Below are 19,258 nucleotides of genomic sequence, written 5' to 3'. Positions count from 1 at the left end.
GAAAGACTACTTTAATAAAAAAGTAGGTTTCATGATTTGGCTAGGCTATAATTTCCTGTTAACTTAGACTGCTTTATTAATGTGGAAATTGTCCTCAAACTGGAATTTTTTGTACTCTTTACATGCCAGTAGGTCAGCTGCCCCAATGCCCTTGATGTAATAATCCTTTATAGATAGATGTCTTTGCTGTAATAATTTGATTGTTTCTTTACAGACTTGATCTTAAATCTGAGATTTCCATATTTAGCTTCTGATTACATTTTAGGATGCTATTTGTCTTATAAGTGGAATGTTGGGAAGAGTACTTGGACTGAAGGAACAAGTTAGGTTAATATTTAATCACTTTTTCCTAAACGACATTGAATTATATTTCCAAAATTCCCATCTAACCTTAAGCTTCATTGCTTTGTCCAAAGTATTATGCTGTGTTCTTTGGAAGGGAGAGTTACAAGAACAGCTCCTTGTTCTCAAAAGCTATATACCTATGGGCATTTTTGGCTGGACAGTTATTTGTTGGAAAGCAGGATAACTGATTAGGATTCCTGGGCCCTCCTAACCTAGTAAATGCTAGTAGCATTTACACTAGCTGATTGTTGCCATCTGGTAATTTAGGCCAAGTTGCCAAACTTTTTCTTTTTTTCTCCCCAGAGAATCCTAATTGTTTATTTTTAATGTGAAATTTACAGTTTTTTATAATACTCTGTGAGCACAGGGCACCAGATTAGATTGCTTCTCTAGTTTAGGGTTTCCAACCTGTACACTTTAGAAATTTATGTTTTTGTATTTCAAGCTGTGACTCCAGAAGGTGAGGTTAGGATTCTGGTTATTACATCTACACAAATAAAAGACAAACATGCAAATTGACCACACCTTCGCTGCGCCTTGAGCCGCACCCACCAGCCAGTCAGAGCGACTATATGCAAATTAACCCAACCAAGATGGCGGCCAGCAGCCGCTGAGCTAGAGCAAGCAGGAGGCTTGGTTGTCCCAATGATGGAGGAAGCCAAGCTTCCCGTCTGCCGCAGCAGCTCTAAGCTCCACTCAAAGCAACAAAGTTTCAATATAGAAGATAAACCCCAGATACCTGCTTTCAGCCGGCCGTGGCCACGGAGCTGGAGCGAGCAGGAGGCGTGGGTTGCCCCTGGCGATGGAGGAAGCCAAGTTTCCCTCCAGCCTGCCCTGGCCGGCTCTGAGCTCCTCAAGGCTACAAAGTTTCAATTATAGAAGGTAAATAAATCCCAGAATAAAAAGAAAAAAGGAGAGGCTGGTAGCTTCCATCGCTGGAGGAACATGGCCAGCCTGGAAACGGCCCTCAGCCCCTCACCCAGGCTGACCAGGCACCCCAGTGGGGGAACCCCCCCCCCAGGGGGTTTGACCAGCTGCACTCATCAGCCCCTCACCCAGGCTGGCCAGGCACCCAAGCAGGTCCCCCACCCTGATCCGGGACACCCTTCACGGCCCCCACCCGTGCACCAGGCCCCTATCCCATATAATAAAAGGGTAATCTGCAAATTGACCCTAACAGCAGAATGATGGGTCACTATGACACACACTGACCACCAGGGGGCAGATGCTCAATGCAGGAGCTGTCCCCTGGTGGTCAGTGTGCTCCCAAAGGGGGAGTACTGCTCAGCCACAAGCCAGGCTGATGACTGCCAGTACAGCGGTGGTGGCGGGAGCCTCTCCTGCCTCCTCAGCAGCACTAAGGATGTCCGACTGCAGCTTAGATCTGCTCCCTGCTGGTAAATGGACATCCCCCAAGGGCTGCCGGGCTGCCAGAGGGATGTCTGACTGCCGGCTTGGGCCCAATCCCCCTGGGTGCGGGCCTAAGCCAGCAGGTGGACATCCCCCGAGGGGTCCTAGACTGCGAGAGGGCATAGACCAGGCTGAGGGACCCCACCCCCCAGTGCACAAATTTTTGTGCACCCGGCCTCTAGTTAATAAGTTCTGTCTCTGAGCATTGGAAAATTAAAATGTACCTATCCACTTTTTTTCTCAATGTTCTATGAAGATAGAAGTGAATCAGACAGAGGCTGAGACTAGATAGATGAATAAAGTGGTAGATCACTTTTTCCTAAAGGACACTGAATTATATTTCCAAAATTCCCATCTAACCTTAAGTTTCATTTCTTTGTCCAAAGTATTATGCTATGTTCTTTGGAAGGAAGAGGTATAAGAACAGCTTATACAGTGGTAGATCACAAGTTAGCAAAAATATCAAACTTCATCCATTCTTCTTAACTAGTAAATTAGTTATTAACACTTGGATTGCGGGAAACGAGTTAAGTCGGCTCGCGTGAATTGCGCGTACTCCGCGGGAGCCATCTTAACTCCGTTCATATAGATTTGCAGTGGAGTGCGGGAAACGTGTAAACTCGGGCCGATTGTAACTGCGTATTACCAAATATTTGTTTGTTTGCCGTTCACAAAGATTGCGTATGCGAACCGCCATCTTATATTTTGGCGGGAAATTCACCCGACACCGCAGTGTTAAGTACTCAGTAATTCTTTTTATTATTATTATTGATTTGAGAGAGAGAAGAGAGGGAAGTGGGAAAGAAAGATATCCATTTGTTGTTCCACTTACTTATGCATTCATTTGTTGATTCTTGTATGTGCCCTGACTGGAGGTTGAACCACAACCTTGGTATATGGGGACAATGCTCCAAACAGCTGAGCTACCTGGCTGAGGCCAGTACTCAATTATTCTTGATATTTCTTTCTTGATAATTATAAATTGCATTATGTTTGAATGCAATGAAAATTTTATAAAATAGAATTGTTGATTTTAATTACCATTAATCCCATCAATGAAAATTAGCATTTGAGTGTGACTTTTTTAAACATTTTGAGACAGAATAGCAAAGTTTGATTATGATAATAAGCAAAGGTTCCTGTTTTGTAGAGAGGTGACAGTGTTAATAAAATGGTGGCCTCGTAATATTTCTTGTGTCCTTCATGCATCTTCACATTTCCGGTGCATGGAAACCATCAAAACCTGACCCTTAGCAGGTACTTAGTATTTATTCAATTGAATGAAAAAATATCTTTAATGAATTTAGGTAGTAATGAAATTTTGTTTTGAAAATAATTATGTTCTTGCAGAAATTCATTTGTTGAATACCCACAATATGGTTATGTCAGTCTTAGGGTTTCAGTCTTAGGGATAACAAAGAGAAATCGCATACCTTAGTCTCCAGCGGGCAGTTTTCACAAATAGAATGTAACTACATATGTCTTCAGGACAAATAAAAATTGTTAAAATTTTAAAATGCAAATATTTGACGTGCAGACCCTGCTTTATCGTTTGAATTATAGTATGCTGATCTGTTTATAATAACTAGCAATCAATATACTATGTTAGGTTCTGTGCTAAACTTGTATTCATTTAATTCTCACAACCATCCTTCTAGGTAAGTATAGAAAAACGGTTATCTCCTTTGTATAGATAAGGTGAACAAGGTGCAGAATGCACAGGAAAATTTGGCAGGGACCCAAATTAGTTGAACCAGAATCACAACCCACTCCAAATCACAGTAGTACTGCAAACCAAAGGAAGCATGCAGTGAACTGAAAATTAGGAGCTAGTCACCTGAGGCATTTAGGTAGTTTGCTTCTGAGAATCAGCTTCTGATTTTTTAAAAATAATATCTAAAATAAGGTGATATAACTAAATAATCTCTTAAATATTCAGAATTGTTGGATAGTAGGAACAATCTGTGAAGAAAGGTAGAAAATGCTAAAACATTAAAACACACACAAAAAAATTTACTCATTTGAAGTCCAAATGAAAAGCTTGAATTACAGTGGGGCCTTGAGCCGTCTCTTGGCCGATTTTTTGCTTTGAGTTGCGAGCTAAAATTCGGATTACGAGCCAGCTTCAGATACCCCACCGCTAGTTGGCGCAGCGAACGTCACAGTGAACGCCACATCAGCCCAGCATCACGTGTCTCATTCATTCACTGTTGATTTGACATACGAGTAATTTGAATTACGAGCTCCGTCACGGAACGAATTAAACTCTTAAGTCAAGGCCTCACTGTATTGTAAATTAAAATAAAAAATGTATTAGACTTAATTTTATTAGTCCAGTAATACTTTTATATATAATTGAAGGTTGGATTTTAGGAACTACTGTTTCTCTTAAATTAATCCTCCTTTCAATGACTTAGGACAGCAATTTTCAACCTGTGTGCCACAAGAATTTTTAAACATTCAATATCTGATTATTTAGTCAGGAATACTGACCTCTTTTCCCTTAGATTGTCAAATGAAAAAATGACAACAGCCAACTCAACAATAGCTGTCTGGTGTGAATGAACCAAAATTGTGTGTGTGATCAGAAAAAGTTTTTTTGGTGTGCCACAGAACTTTAGTAATTTTGTGTGCAATGAGATTTTTTTAAAAAGGGTGAAAATTGCTGACTTAGGAAATGTATATTTTCTTTTGATTTTGGAGAATTGAACAAATCTGTATTGATAGTATTTTTACCAAAAGCTCTTCTTTGATGTCTTCGTACTTTGAATTTTTGAGATGGTGTTACTGGTTCTTTTTAACCCTAAGGTCACCTATTAGAACCCTGGTTAGGGAGGGTACTGGAGGCAACCAATTGATGTTTCTCTCTCCCTCTCTATTGAATGAATAGGGAGGTAAAAATAAGTGTACTTTCTCTGTGCAGAAATTCCAAGGAGTGCTGATTTATAGAGCATTTATAAAAGCTAACTGTTGGAGATACTCACAGCCTAAAATATTTTCCAGTCATTGGTGCCACTATTTTCTCTGTCCTAAAATACTTTCCTTAACATCAGTGTCCATCAATACTGGCAGTGTAGTTAAGTTCCTAAGGAACAATTCAATGCTAACTGTTTTAAAGCTTAAGGGTGGACAGAACTGTCTTGACACAATTTGAGCTTGCTATAGCAACGATTTTTTAACATATTGCAGTGCTCTCTATTTGACAAGTGATTATATAGACTTAGCATTTAAAAAAAAAAACCCTTAAGGATGGAAAAGCAGTTTTCAGGTATGATGAGAAAATCTTAGAAAAGAAATAAGGTTTTAATTAGATGCTCAAAGATGCAAACAGGCTTTTGAGAAAGTGAAAGATGATTAAGGAAGGTTAGATTGACCAAAGCTCTAGTATCCTTAATTCTAATATGCTTTGCTATATGTGTTTGCATGTAGAAAAAGTGAAATCTAGTAACCCTGGGAAATATAGTTGCTATGTGGGAACATATATATAAGTGATACATTGGATTTATGACTCAAGTTTCTGAATATACTCTTACTTTCTCTAATTTCCTAGTTATAATGAAGCTTGAGGTATAGTTGGTTTAGTTCCACATCAGGACATTTTTGGGGGAATTTCAGTTACCAAAAGTTTGATTTTCCATTTAATTTTTTATCATGGAACATTTCAAACATGCTCAAAATTGAAAGAATAATGTAATATGAATTCTGAGCCATTCACCCACTTTAGTGATTATCCCCCTCATAGTAATTATAGCATGGGACTGTGTAGAAATTGGGACATCAGCATTGACTAACTATGTAATCTTAGTTATTAACCTCTTTTAATTTTTTTTAACTGTAAGATATATCTACTTCACTAATACTTTCTACCTCATAGGGATGTTAATGATCACTCAATGACAAAATGAATATGGAACACTTATAGTGTGGAGCGTGGCCTGTTGTTGGCACTCCACGATATTAGTTTCATTTCTTTCATAGAAAAATGCAGTAAATGTCCACTGGCTCTGCCTCACTTGTGACTTGAGGCTGGTATTTCAAGTATAATGTTTGTTTAGTCAACTTCAGGCAATTATTTGGCCCATTCTAGTAGTTAAGTCTTTAAGGATAAAATTACTTATGTCTCTATTTCTGAGGCTTTCTTGCCCCCATGTTTCCTTAGTGCAAGATTGTCCAATAGAAGTATAATGCAAGTCACACACATTTTATTTAATCCAACATATCTAAAATATTACTATTCTAATATGTGTTCAATATAAACATTTTTGAGATGCTTTACATTCTTTAGTTAATTTTAAGTTTTTAATATCTGTGTATTTTACACTTCAAAGTATATCTCCAATTTGGACTATTTTAAGTACTCAGTAACCACATTGGCTAATGTCTGCCCTATTAGACAGCACAGCCTTAGAGTCCCACAGGTATTCACATTCTCTATGCCCACACACATCTTCTGTGGAGTCATGGGAGAGAGCCATGGCAAAGATAGAATTAGGATACAGATTTTCTTCAAAGCTATTTGGTCAGTCTTAAGATTCCTAATTGATTACTTCTTTGTTTGTTCTTATATGAAAAGCTTAATTTCAGGTGATTATTTGTTAACTCTGGAGTTATTAATGATAGTAATGTACTATAATTTGTCTTTTTATCAAATTAGTTTTGATGTGAGTTATTTGACATATATAGGTATTAGGAACTATATGAGGAAATTGAGTACTAAATAGCATATAGTAGTTATGGTGCTCTTCTTAATGATAGTATGTTTTTGTTTTTTAAGATTGCAGCAAAAATTGGAGGTGATGCTGGTACATCACTGAATTCAAATGACTATGGTTATGGGGGACAAAAAAGACCTTTGGAAGATGGAGGTAAGTTATAGCCATAAGTATTTTTGTTTTACACAGTTTAGTTAAAGTAATTTTACAATTTTTCAAATGTTATTATTGTATTGAAACATTACTTTTATGATAAGGTTCCTAAAATTGTAAGGCTTATATTGCCCTCAAAAGGAAAGGGGGGAAAAGAAACCTAGACAAGGTAGGTAAAATTTTAGTCAGTTTTGTCTTATTAGAAAAACATCATTTTTCTTCTTTTAAGATTGTGCCAGATTGACAGTTTGCACAGACGACTTGTTAATATTCTGGGGGAAGGGGGAATGGAAATTAAAATGTTTAGGGGACATTTCACAGGTTTTTCTCATCATACATGAATTAAATCTTTATATGCTATATTTTCATTGTTCTGCTATTTCAGATTTCACATTAAAGGTTGAAGTTGCCAAAGTTTGCTATTCTAGTGTGTTGCAGATTATACCATTTTATTGTTACATTTTTATTTATTTTAGTACCTTGTTTTGTGTTTCAGGTTTAACTCAATGTGGCTTAAAGCAGTAGATTTACAGTGCCTTGTATTTAAAAAAAAACAATTATTGAAGTTTCTGAACTTAGAAGTCAGCACATATTTTTGTTTTAGATTTGATGTATGAAATTTTGATACAATTTCTTTTTGCCTTTTTATTTTTTTAAGAGGAGGATTCTGAATGAGCCTATAGAATGTATTTGTAGCTTTTGACCAGGAGTACTTGGTTTTATTAAGTGACTTTCACATTTACAGTGAGGTTTTAATATACAAAACAAAAAATGAGCTAATGATGCTTCAGATGTTGTATGTAATGTATTCTTTTTATTTTATGTGTAGATGGCTCTTGGACAAGTCCGAGCAGTACAACACACTGGGAGGGAATGCCCTCTCCTTTTAAAGGCAGGAATTTTTATTTATTACCTGTGTTTAGTATGTAAACGTGAAATAAACCAGTGGATTCTGATATGGACACAGTATTTCTTGGATTATGTGTCTGAATTTTTGCTGTACAACATTCTGATGTTTAATTAACTTTGAAGGGGGGAGGAGAATAGTACTTTATCAGTTGTTTATTCTAAGGTATGCATTGTATTCATCTGTAAAGGATGTAGATGAAGGTAGTCATGTAGTTGCTTTGAGTTTTCTGCTGAAGTTTATGCCTTGATATGTTTGGTGAAGAACAATAGAACAGTTTAGATCGAGATTGCCTTGTAATGCCATTTTAAAATTTATTTTGCATAGCTTTGTGGTCACTGTCTGATACACTCAACTTTTGATATGTCAACTTTTCACATTTTGATAGGTCTTCTTTTCTTCCAGTCTTCAGTTCCTACAGTGGGAAGCATCATTAGCCTTTAGCATGTGATATTTTGCTAGTAACGGACCTAAATACTTTGTCTTATAACATTCTAAAGTGCTTAACATACATTAAGGTCAGTGATTTGATACAATCAAAAAGAATTTTTTTAAAAAATGTCTGTGCATCTTTTAAACATGAATAGTTTGGGCTATGTTTTGGCACTTTTGGTTCAAATTACACAATACCCTCAGCTATTTCAATAAATGTTTATATTGATATTCTTGCTTGGGCAGGGGAACTGATTCATATATTTGTACTTATTGGCAAAAAAATTAAAAGACATTTAATTTTGCAGATCAACCAGATGCTAAGAAAGTTGCTCCTCAAAATGACTGTAAGTATTTATTTGAAGTTGGGTTAAAAAATAAAGTAACAGGATTTTAATTAGGGTTTTGTTCCTATCTTTTGTTGGGTATCTTTGAAGTTAGTTGGAGGCCGTGAATATTATAATGAATTTCTTTGTAAATATGTGCATCCTATCTTTATGATCTTTCAGTTTTGGCCAGGTACATATTAATGAGATTAGACCATTAAGTTATTTTATATAGTCTCTTTTTTGCTCTATTTCTCATTTTTATTATGTTTTATTGGTCTATTTCTTAGTCTATACATGCACCACTTGAAAAAGGACAGGGTTTTTTTTTTTCTATTTCATTGCTAGTAATGTCTGCCCTTTTACTGACTTTTTATTTGCTTACTGTCAATGTTGATTTAAGTATTCTGCATAAAATTTTACTCTCTTCAAGGTATTATCTGTGCATCAGGGAAAGATTTTGGAATTGCTTGATAAAAGTATTAAATATATGTGAACTTAAATTTAAACTTTTCCATTTTTATTTAATTTTTATGGTAGCTTTTGGGACGCAGTTACCACCGATGCATCAGCAGCAAAGGTATAGTCAAATGCTTTTCAAATGATTTGCAAGTTTTAGTTGAACTGTATGTAAAAACACAACCACGTTAGTGTACAGTGAATATGTGTGTGTGTGTGTGTGTGTGTGTGTGTGTGTCTGTGTTTCATTTCCTTCATCTTAATAAGGTGATACAGAATGATCATTTTTCTTTTTGAGTGACGTACATTTGTAGTTTGGAAGGATGGGTGTAATTAGACACATTTTAGAGAAAGTAAAGTGAATTAAAATACTATTTTTTAAAAAATTAAGATGACAGTCCCTCAATTCTACTCCAGCTTCTTTGCATGCCTTCAAACTGTTCCATTCACCATACCCTCCTCACTTGATATGTGTTACCTTAAGATTCTAACTTTAACTACTCAAGCCATATTTTGACTATAAACAAACATGTTCCTGGAACCCTGGTTTGACCATTAGACCTCCATTTTCATCGATAGAGTACCTTTTATTTGTAAGTAAATTACCTTTCTTTAAAGGAAGATGTTAGTTTCTGGTTTTGCTTTTTTTAGCAGGTCTGTAATGACTGAAGAATACAAAGTTCCAGATGGAATGGTTGGATTTAGTAAGTAACCTGGTTTTTAAAGCTTTGAAAACAATCAAAACATACTTGGCAATCTTTCAGCTAATAATTTTCTTTTTTCTTTTCTAGTTATTGGCAGAGGAGGTGAACAAATCTCACGTATACAGCAGGAATCTGGATGCAAAATACAGATTGCTCCTGGTAACGTTGTTTTGATGCTATTTTCATACTAAATAGAAAGCTAGCATATTTTTAAGCTTCTATTGAAAATTGTGGTATGTGTTAACCTTTTCTTAGCCTTAAACTTTTTTGTTTTATATTGTAGACAGTGGTGGCCTTCCAGAAAGGTCTTGTATGTTAACTGGAACACCTGAGTCTGTCCAGTAAGTATGAAAATCATGTGTCAAAGGCCAGCCCCCTTCTTCCTACTGAAGGACATTGCCTTTACAATTGAACCGACTTCCTCCTGCACTGTAAATTTCCCCTTCTTTTCTAGATAATTTCTAGTAGCATACAGACATGCTTGAAAATCTCACATTAACCAAAACCATCCCTGAACCCCACATTTATATTTCTCTGCTCCCTTTTACAACAAAACTCCTTAAATAAAGAGGTAGCTCTACTTTGGCATTATCATCTGCCTGTTTTCATGTTGTCATGACCTTACACCAATCGAGCATTGATTCTCACTGTCCCGTTAAAATTTGTCTATTCGAGATCATGACTGGCCGCTTCCTCATTCGGCCTGTCAGCACTGTTTGACACAGTGGACCACTTGCCTAGATACCTACTTCTCTTCTCTTTCTCAGTTTATCTTGGTTGTCAGCCTTATCTTCCTGGACTCAACATGAAAGTGCCACAAAATTCAGTCCTCTTACAATATATCTACACATACTCTTTGGATAACTTAATTTACTCTATTAAACTTCTTTTAATATATAGCTTTATATACCATAGATTTTTATGTTCTAAATTTTTATCTCCATCCTTGGTCTCTTTTTCTAAATTCCAGGCTCATATCCATCTACTCAGTGCCTCCACTTGAATGTCTATTAAGACATCTCAAACACAAGATTATTAGGAAATAAAATCATTTTACAGCCCATTCCCAGCTTTTATTTATACTCTTTTATCTCTTACATCTATGGCAACTCTGTTTTAATATTTTATCTCTCTCTTACTCCTCATTTATCATAAGCAAGTCTTGGTCATTTTTTATTCATAATTTATTTGAGATCCAGCTTTTTGCCACCTTGTATACTACCATCTTATCTGTGATGTGATTTGCCTATATTACGTGTGTCCATTGTTTTAGCTGTTCAACAATGATCTATTCTTATAACAGTATAGCCATAGTGATTCTTCAAGATTGTGAGTCAATTCATAATACTTTGCTCAAAATCCCATAATGCTTAACTCAATTAGAGTAAAAATCAGTGTCTACCATGGCCTGCTTACCTGCTGTTTTTCTCACTTTATTTTTTTACCATTCTCCCAATTCACTCTGTTCTAGCCTCATGTAGCCTCTTGTATTTTTTGAGCACACCAAGCATGCTTCTCATTTGAGTCCTTTGTACTTTCTATTTCTCCTCTATTTTCAAATTCCCTCCGCCTCTTCCTTCAGGTCTTGGCTCAAATGTCTATCAGTAAGGTCTCCCATAGCTACTTTCCATAAAATAGCATCCCTTCACACACACACACATTCTATTCTTATTTTGCTTTGATTTTCTTCATAGCCCTTCCCAAATGACATGTAATTTATTTAACATGTTATTATTTTAATACGTTTTTATTTATTATAGAGAGGAAGGAAGGGGGAGAGAAAAACTTCAGTGATGAGACAGGACCAATGATTGATCGGCTGCCTCGTGCACAGCACCTATTTGGGATCAAGCCCACAACCCGGGCATGTCCCCTGACCAGGAATCAAACAGTGACATCCTTGTTCATAGGACGATGCTCAACCACTGAGCAATGCCAGAAGAAACTCTTGTCTCTTTTGTTCAGTGCTGTAACCCCATTAGCTAGAATGAAATCTGGTATATAACTGACATTTCTTAAGTATTTATTGAATGAATACATTTAAACACCTGAGTGACCAAAGTGATGGTTTAAAAATATAAATATTGCCCAGCCAGGTGTGACTCAGTGGTTGAACATCGACCTGTGAACCAAGAGGTCACTGTTCTATTCCTGGTCAGGGCATGTGCCTGGGTTGCAGGCTTTGATACCTTATAGGGGCCGTGCACGAGGTAGCCGATCATTGATTCTCTCTTGTGATTGAAGTTTCTACCTCTCTCCCTTCCTCTTTGAATTCAACAAAAATACATATTTTTTAAAAAACATTTTATTTAGTGCTCATAAGAATCAGTTTAATATTGCGATTAACTTTGGAGTTTGAGTGCTGCTTAGAAATTTTGGAATCTCAAAAATATTTGAAAATTGTATGCCTAGAAATTTGATTGAATAGTTCTAATCTTTGGCCCTAATGGCATTTTCTTTTAATTGAAATTATTAAAATTTAGCTTTAAGCCATCTAAACTGGAATTGGAAGAAGTAACTGGTTATATTTTATATTTCTTTTGGATAAGCTTTGGGGTATATTACAACTTATTTGACTGTTAATTTATTAACAGGTCAGCAAAACGACTACTGGACCAGATTGTTGAAAAAGGAAGACCAGCCCCTGGCTTCCATCATGGTGATGGACCAGGAAATGCAGTTCAAGAAATAATGATTCCAGCTAGCAAAGCTGGATTAGTTATTGGAAAGGGGGGAGAGACTATTAAACAACTTCAGGTATTATTTGTAAAATGATTACTATTCATCTGTTTTGAAGCCAATTTACTTTCATTCCCCTTTTATTAATACATACTTTTTTTTTTTATGATGAACAGGAACGGGCTGGAGTTAAAATGGTTATGATTCAAGATGGACCTCAGAACACTGGTGCTGACAAACCTCTTAGGATTACTGGAGATCCATACAAAGTTCAAGTAAACAAGTTTATATTTTACAAAGAAGGGGTTGGGGTGGGTGCAGAATGAGCAAAACATGTATGAATAAATTACAATGTTTTGAGACATGCTTTCTAAATTGGGTAATTTTTTTCTACTTCAGCAAGCCAAGGAAATGGTGTTAGAGTTAATTCGTGATCAAGGTGGTTTCAGAGAAGTTCGAAATGAGTATGGGTCAAGAATTGGAGGAAATGAAGGGATAGATGTAAGTAAAAATATTCAGAAATAGTTTTATGCTAATCTATAAGTAAAATAGAGTTTTTCCTGTTTTGTATTGCATAGCCTTCTCTAACATTGTATCCTCTTTTTTTCTCCCAGTTTCCACCTTAGAATATAGTAGTATTTTTTGTCTCTTATCACCCTACTTGATACAAAAAATGTTATATATACTTTTATGATTTGAGGCAGTTTGATTTTTAGTAAATGGTTTTTTTAATACTTTGTCTCCTTTGCATTAGGTCCCCATTCCAAGATTTGCTGTTGGCATTGTAATAGGAAGAAATGGAGAGATGATTAAAAAAATACAAAATGATGCTGGTGTTCGAATTCAGTTTAAGCCAGGTGAGTACGTACATTTAATTTCTGAGTGTTGGTAGCAATTACTTTTGACACTGACACATTTAATGATAAATTAATTCGTTCTATTTCTTTTGTTTTGTTTTGAAGATGATGGAACAACACCTGACAGGATAGCACAAATAACAGGACCTCCAGACCGATGTCAACATGCTGCAGAAATTATTACAGACCTTCTTAGAAGTGTTCAGGTTGATAGATTACTAATATTTTCTTCGTTTTATTTTCATTCAGAAATTTTTTCTTTGGCTCCAGCCAGGTGTCTCAGTTGGTTAGAGGGTCATACTGTACACCAAAAGGGTTTGCAGGTTCAATTTCTGGTCAGGGCACACACCTAAGTTGCAGGTTTGATCCCTGGTTGGGGCCCATACAGGAGGCAACTGATTGATGTTTCTCTCTCACATCGGTGGTTGTTTCTCTTCCTCTCTCACATCAATAAAAACTTAAGCTAGGTTGAAAACTTTAAAATTTTCCTTCATCAAATCTGAAAGTCCCCCCTTTATTTTATATCAGAATCTGTTTAATAACTAAAAAGTTTGAAGTTGCTTTAAGGCAGACATCTTGGAGCAGGAAGGCAGCTACCTTACTCATTCCAGTATAAAATGAATAAATGGTGGTTATTACTGGCTGATTACTTGGACCAAGTTATCTCCCAACTTTTCTAAAGTTCTAATTTAGGGAAATGAAAGTTGAGGAAAATAGACATGTAATTTATTATGGAAAGAAGAGTGTATTTTTAGCTGACTTCGTTTTTTGTCTTTCTCTTTAGGCTGGTAATCCTGGTGGACCTGGACCTGGTGGTCGAGGGAGAGGTAGAGGTCAGGGCAACTGGAACATGGGACCACCTGGTGGACTTCAGGAATTTAATTTCATTGTACCAACTGGGAAAACTGGATTAATAATAGGAAAAGGCAAAGTATTTTAAACTCTTAACTCTTTTAATGTAGGGTTAAAATTTTAACCTATTATTTTTTCTGATGATATATCTGTTGTTCTAAACAAGTGGTGGTGATTTTTCCTGAGCTGTATTTTAGTAGAAAAGTGTTATGTTGATGTGTAATAACTAAAACAAATGAGAAGGGCCTTATATATACTTAAATAAAAAGAGTAGGCTTTGACTCACATGGGCTTCTAGAAGAGACCAACAGCTTAATTATTAGTGTAAGAAACTTGACCCCAAAAGTGGTCAGGGTTTTTGTTTACTATGCTATTTCCTGATAGACGTGTTTAAATTTTCAAAATTTTTTAATGTTACTTTATATTGCTTGTAAAAGCAGTTTAATTGAACCAAATATTTTGATTTTGATAAGTTACCCATTTTAAGGTTAGGTATAGATGTACTAAATTATGTCTTAAAACTCAAATGTATTTTAAGAGAAGCATGAAATGCTTTATACAGTTTGATTTAAAGTATAGGAATAAATGGAAAATCGTAATAGAATTTTGGCAGATGGACTACTAGTCAAAGCTTAATGACCCATTTAATTGTGACTTTAAGTTTATTGAAGTAATATTAATTAATGACATTATATAAATTTCAGGTGTACATCTATATCTGTATACCCTAATTTATACTTTACACCCAAAGTCTAGTTTCTTTCCATTGCCATTTACCCCCTTTGCCTAATTTGCCCTTCCCCACTGGTAATCATCATTCTGTTTGTATCTATGAGTTTGTATTTGTTAGTTCGTTTGTTACTTCCATTTTATTTTAATTACCTTTTCTTGTATCCTTTGAATTCTTAGAGAAATTATTGTGTTTTGATTTTAGGAGGTGAAACCATAAAAAGCATAAGCCAACAGTCTGGTGCAAGAATAGAACTTCAGAGAAATCCACCACCTAATGCAGACCCTAATATGAAGTTATTTACAATTCGTGGCACTCCACAACAAATAGACTATGCTCGGCAACTCATAGAAGAAAAGATTGGTGTGAGTATGCTTTAAACATCAATTTATAGCATAAGTTCTAGTCTAAAATTATAAGGCTCATCACATAATAGATAACATAAACAGAAAAGATTTTCCAGGAATGAAAGTAACCTAATTAAATACAGTAAAAGGTGTTCAGAACCTTATATTTGGGTGTGGGTAGATAAGAGGATAGCATTTCTTGCAGATATGTTCAGGTTGGTGGAGAATTGTGAAACATATTTAAAGGATATAGTTAACAGGAATTCAGTGTTTATTAAGGGCTTTTACTATATGTAACCCTGGTGACACAAAGATGAGTCAGATACATCCCACTTTAAAGTAGAAATTTATAAATCCTAATTCTTAGGCAGTAATCTGGGGAGTTTTAAATGTAGACTACTTGGGTGCTTTCCACCTCTACACATAACGCAGTTCTTATTCAAAATGTCTGGAATAGAGCCCAACATCTACTTTTAGAAAGATGGTTCAGGTGATTCTGATGCATGGCCAAGCTTGAAAGTGTTTCTGCCAGAAAAGTTTGCTGGTGGTAGTACAAAAATGTATGAGAAGTTTTGATTGTTCTTTTTTGTAAATGAGGTAAATAGTGCTTTACTGTTTGCTTTTATTATAAATAATATAGGGTGTGAGCAAGCATCTTAAACTATTAATAATAGAATTTCTTGGAAAAATTTCTCCTTGGTGATTGCCATGCGTGGATGGGGTGCAAAAGAAGTTTGACACTGTTTCTGTCTGGGAAGTCAAAAAATAAATGTACAAGAAATACTTAAAGAATATCTTATAAAAATATACACACACAGCCCTGACTGGGTTGGCTCAGTGGATAGAGCGTCGGCCTGCGGACTGAAAGGTTCCAGGTTCGATTTCAGTCAAGGGCATGTACCTTGATTGCGGGCACATTCCCAGGAGGGGGTTGTGCAGGAGGCAGCTGATCAATGTTTCTCTCTCAGCGATGTTTCTAACTCTCTATCCCTCTCCCTTCCTCTCTGTAAAAAAATCAATAAAATATATTTAAAAATATATATATACATAAACATTGTATGGGCAATACTTGTAATTGCACAGAGACATGAAGAAAATAATTGTGGAATCAGTGTGGCAGAGATTAATGCAGAAAAATGAATAGCACATCTTGGTTTTGAATTTTACTATGCACGGATCAGGATTCCTTCTGGATTGGTGGACAAACAGAATAGAATGTCCTAGAGAAGCTAAACAACCTGAGTTCAAAATACTCTGGCTCTTGCTGGTGTTTTCAGCAGTTAGAGCATTGGTCTACACACTGAAGGGTCTTGGGGTAACATCAATTGTGTCTCTCCCTCTCTTCCACTCTCTCTAAAAATCAGTGGAAAATATATTTTCAGTTGAGAATTTAACAAAATAAATACTCTGAATTATTTACTGACTGTGATCTTAGGGAACCTAATAGTCATTTTTGCCTTAGTCTGTTACCTACTTTACAGGGTTTAGGGATTAAATGATTTAGGTATGAGTGTGTGGTGCGTGTGTATTGCTTAAAAGAGTGCCTGGCACATCACTCTGAAAATATTCCTACTTAACCCTGGCCAGTGTGGCTTAGTTGGTTGGACGTCATCCCATGCACCAAAAGGTCACTGGTTTCATTCCCAGTCAGGGCACATGCCCGGGTTGTGGGCTCCATCCCCAGTAGGGGGCTGCAGGTAGCTGCCAATCGATGTTTCTCTCCCTCTGAATAAAAGCACATTTCTTTAAATGTTGATACTTTTTCAGTAATTTTTATTATTTTTTTTTACTATTTCGAAATGGTGGGTTATAGATAATAGAATATTGGAAGTGGGGGGGTGATAACAGCAATTAGAGACCTAAAGAGACATCCTAATAAAAGGAACTTTAAAAATCATGAAGGTTAGCCCTGGCCAGTGTGGCTCAGTTGGTTGGGCGTCGGCTTGTGCATTGAAAGGTTGGTTCGATTCCCAGTCAGGGTCCATGCCTAGGTTGTGGGCTTGATACCCAGTAAGGAAAAGCAGGAGGCAGCTGATCAGTGTTCTACTCTCACATCGGTATTTCTTCCCTCTCCCTTCCTCTCTCTAAAAATCATTTTTAAATATTTATTTTTTTTAAAAAAATCATGGAGGTTAGCTTCATTATTTTGTAGTGAGAAAAATGACAACCAAATGTAGTTTAAAAACAATTTTGTCCAAAATGTCTCATGGTAAGTATTAACTGAAATGAAAGGGTGTTTTAGGGCAGTTAAATCTAGTGGTCTTTACAAGTTGGATTAATAAAAAAAAGACATCAACTAAGTATTTTTTTTTTAATGTTTTTATTGAGTTTAGAGACAGGAAGGGAAAGGGAGAGACACATTGATTGATTGCTGCCTCCTGCACTCCCTCTACTAGGGATTGAGTGCCCTGACCCAGGAATTGACCTTTGAGTTGTTCGGCCATTGGTGTTTTTCTGATTTTTGTAAGTCATTTTGCTTTTTTGCAGGGCCCAGTAAATCCTTTAGGGCCACCTGTACCCCATGGGCCCCATGGTGTCCCAGGGCCCCATGGGCCTCCTGGGCCTCCTGGGCCTGGAGCTCCAATGGGACCATACAACCCTGCACCTTATAATCCAGGACCACCTGGCCCTGCTCCTCAGTAAGTACTGGTTTTTCTTTGTGCTTTTCCCCAAAGATTCTAGCTTTTGGTAAGTCATATTCTTACATTGTTTTATATCTTTTCAGTGGTCCTCCAGCCCCTTATGCTCCCCAGGGGTGGGGAAATGCATATCCACACTGGCAGCAACAGGCCCCTCCTGATCCAGGTAAAAGATGCTTATCATTCTTGTGTAATTTGTATTGTTTTTCACTCCTTATATTTTCTAGTGTTATTTCTACATTGTGTGCCATTTTCTGCACGTATTTCACTCTTTCAACAGGAGTCTTAAGTTCTGGTTCTACCACAGTGTGTAAGATTGGTGTGAATATGGTCTATCATGGAACCTTTTTCGACCTGCATTTGATTTTCTCTACTTTTGAAATTACACAGCAGAGTGCTAAAAGCCAAAAGCTATAGGAAGAAGTGCAATGTCTTGGGCTTTAGGTACTAGTGCCATTACATGTATATAGTATGTTACGAGTCTAAATGGAGTGTTTAATACTTGGGCATTAAACTCCTCTAAGTTCTCAAATTATGTAAGTTGTCTGTTTTAGTATTCTAGATACGGTAACTTTACCTGTTAGTAAAAATCAGTCCTGTATTTAATATCTACATGTTAAAACTCTAAAGTACACTTTTTTCTCTGCTCAGATCTGGATTTTATATATATTACATTCTGTTCAATTCTATGTTATTTTATCCCCACCATGGTCAAAGGGCATTTATCGAAACCAATTAACAATTTTTTATGATTCTTTTTTCTCACCTACTACCTACCTTTAGGCCTCTTTCACTGGAGTAGTTTCAAGGAAGGTACTGAATTAATGGATTCTTTTCCACACTAGTTAATATTTGTATTTTAAAAATCTAAAAAATTAGGTGAAACACTCGTATTTAAATGTGGCCCCCATGTTCTATAACATACTTTAATTTCAAAGGAAGTGTATTCTTTGGAAATGATGACACAGCATGGCAGTCATGCAATAGCCACAACATCCACTAAACAACTTGAGGGTGCTAGAATCTGGGTGTGCAAAGAGTAGTTTATATTCTGTAGCAGAAGAGTGCATTTCAAGAGATAGCAATAATGTGATAGAAGGACTTATAGAAGAGTCAAATGTTATTTACTATATAGTCTAAAGTTAGTCTTTTAAGAATGAAAGGTTTTTCTTCCCTCTTGTAAACTAATTGAGATGGTGTGATAAGCAGAGGAATCACCATTTAAGAGATTCAACCTGTTGGTTAAGGGGCAGATTTATATTGGGTAACTTGGATATGCAGAGTAGCACCTATGAGCCCTGTTTGGGTAGGTAGCATGATTGAGAAAATGATGGGAATAGAGAAGTGGTCTCTATCACAATCTCATTTTCCCACTTGGAGTAGTAGTGAAGTAACAGTTGGTTAATGAATGTGGTTTCTAGCATTGCTTTGGGGAAAGCAAGAATCCAGTTAGCCAGAAGAAATGAGCTAAAGTTAGATATTGCTTAAATTAGACTTAACATATAAAAACCAAATAAATGATTTAAATGAAATTGTATTGACAATAAAGTCAATATTCTCTGAACTAAAATCTGTTTCGATAAAAAATTAATGGGCTGTTAAGCATTTATATAGAGTCAAAAGATTAGACCTCAAAATGAAACAGGCCCTAGATAAATTCTAATCTTACAACTTAGTAATTGTGGTATAACAAGCACATTTTTTAA

The 19,258-nt window shown here is 36.2% G+C and overlaps 1 protein-coding gene across 15 annotated transcripts in view; it reads left to right on the top strand.

The window, feature by feature from the left end:
* The window catches only part of FUBP1 (far upstream element binding protein 1), a 36,482-nt gene that overhangs the window by 1,998 nt on the left and 15,226 nt on the right, over positions 1 to 19,258 (top strand). For 6 of the 15 annotated variants that reach the window (XM_070405434.1, XM_070405433.1, XM_070405437.1 and 3 more), the window contains exons 2-17: positions 6,530 to 6,620; positions 7,450 to 7,512; positions 8,268 to 8,306; positions 8,826 to 8,865; positions 9,396 to 9,448; positions 9,536 to 9,607; positions 9,732 to 9,789; positions 12,043 to 12,205; positions 12,304 to 12,402; positions 12,527 to 12,628; positions 12,882 to 12,984; positions 13,090 to 13,190; positions 13,769 to 13,910; positions 14,771 to 14,931; positions 17,401 to 17,552; positions 17,639 to 17,718. In XM_070405434.1, the coding sequence (XP_070261535.1) occupies positions 6,530 to 6,620; positions 7,450 to 7,512; positions 8,268 to 8,306; positions 8,826 to 8,865; positions 9,396 to 9,448; positions 9,536 to 9,607; positions 9,732 to 9,789; positions 12,043 to 12,205; positions 12,304 to 12,402; positions 12,527 to 12,628; positions 12,882 to 12,984; positions 13,090 to 13,190; positions 13,769 to 13,910; positions 14,771 to 14,931; positions 17,401 to 17,552; positions 17,639 to 17,718 (1,519 nt within the window). The remainder of the gene's footprint in view (positions 1 to 6,529; positions 6,621 to 7,449; positions 7,513 to 8,267; positions 8,307 to 8,825; positions 8,866 to 9,395; positions 9,449 to 9,535; positions 9,608 to 9,731; positions 9,790 to 12,042; positions 12,206 to 12,303; positions 12,403 to 12,526; positions 12,629 to 12,881; positions 12,985 to 13,089; positions 13,191 to 13,768; positions 13,911 to 14,770; positions 14,932 to 17,400; positions 17,553 to 17,638; positions 17,719 to 19,258) is intronic. The other 9 variants (XM_070405445.1, XM_070405438.1, XM_070405432.1 and 6 more) reach the window with 3 other exon arrangements.

This window comes from Myotis yumanensis, unplaced genomic scaffold (assembly GCF_028538775.1).
Source record: "Myotis yumanensis isolate MYYU_CA2020_CCGP unplaced genomic scaffold, mMyoYum1.0.hap1 SCAF_2, whole genome shotgun sequence".
NCBI classification, from domain to species: Eukaryota; Metazoa; Chordata; class Mammalia; order Chiroptera; family Vespertilionidae; genus Myotis; species Myotis yumanensis.
This window is presented reverse-complemented; position numbering and strand designations above follow the sequence as displayed.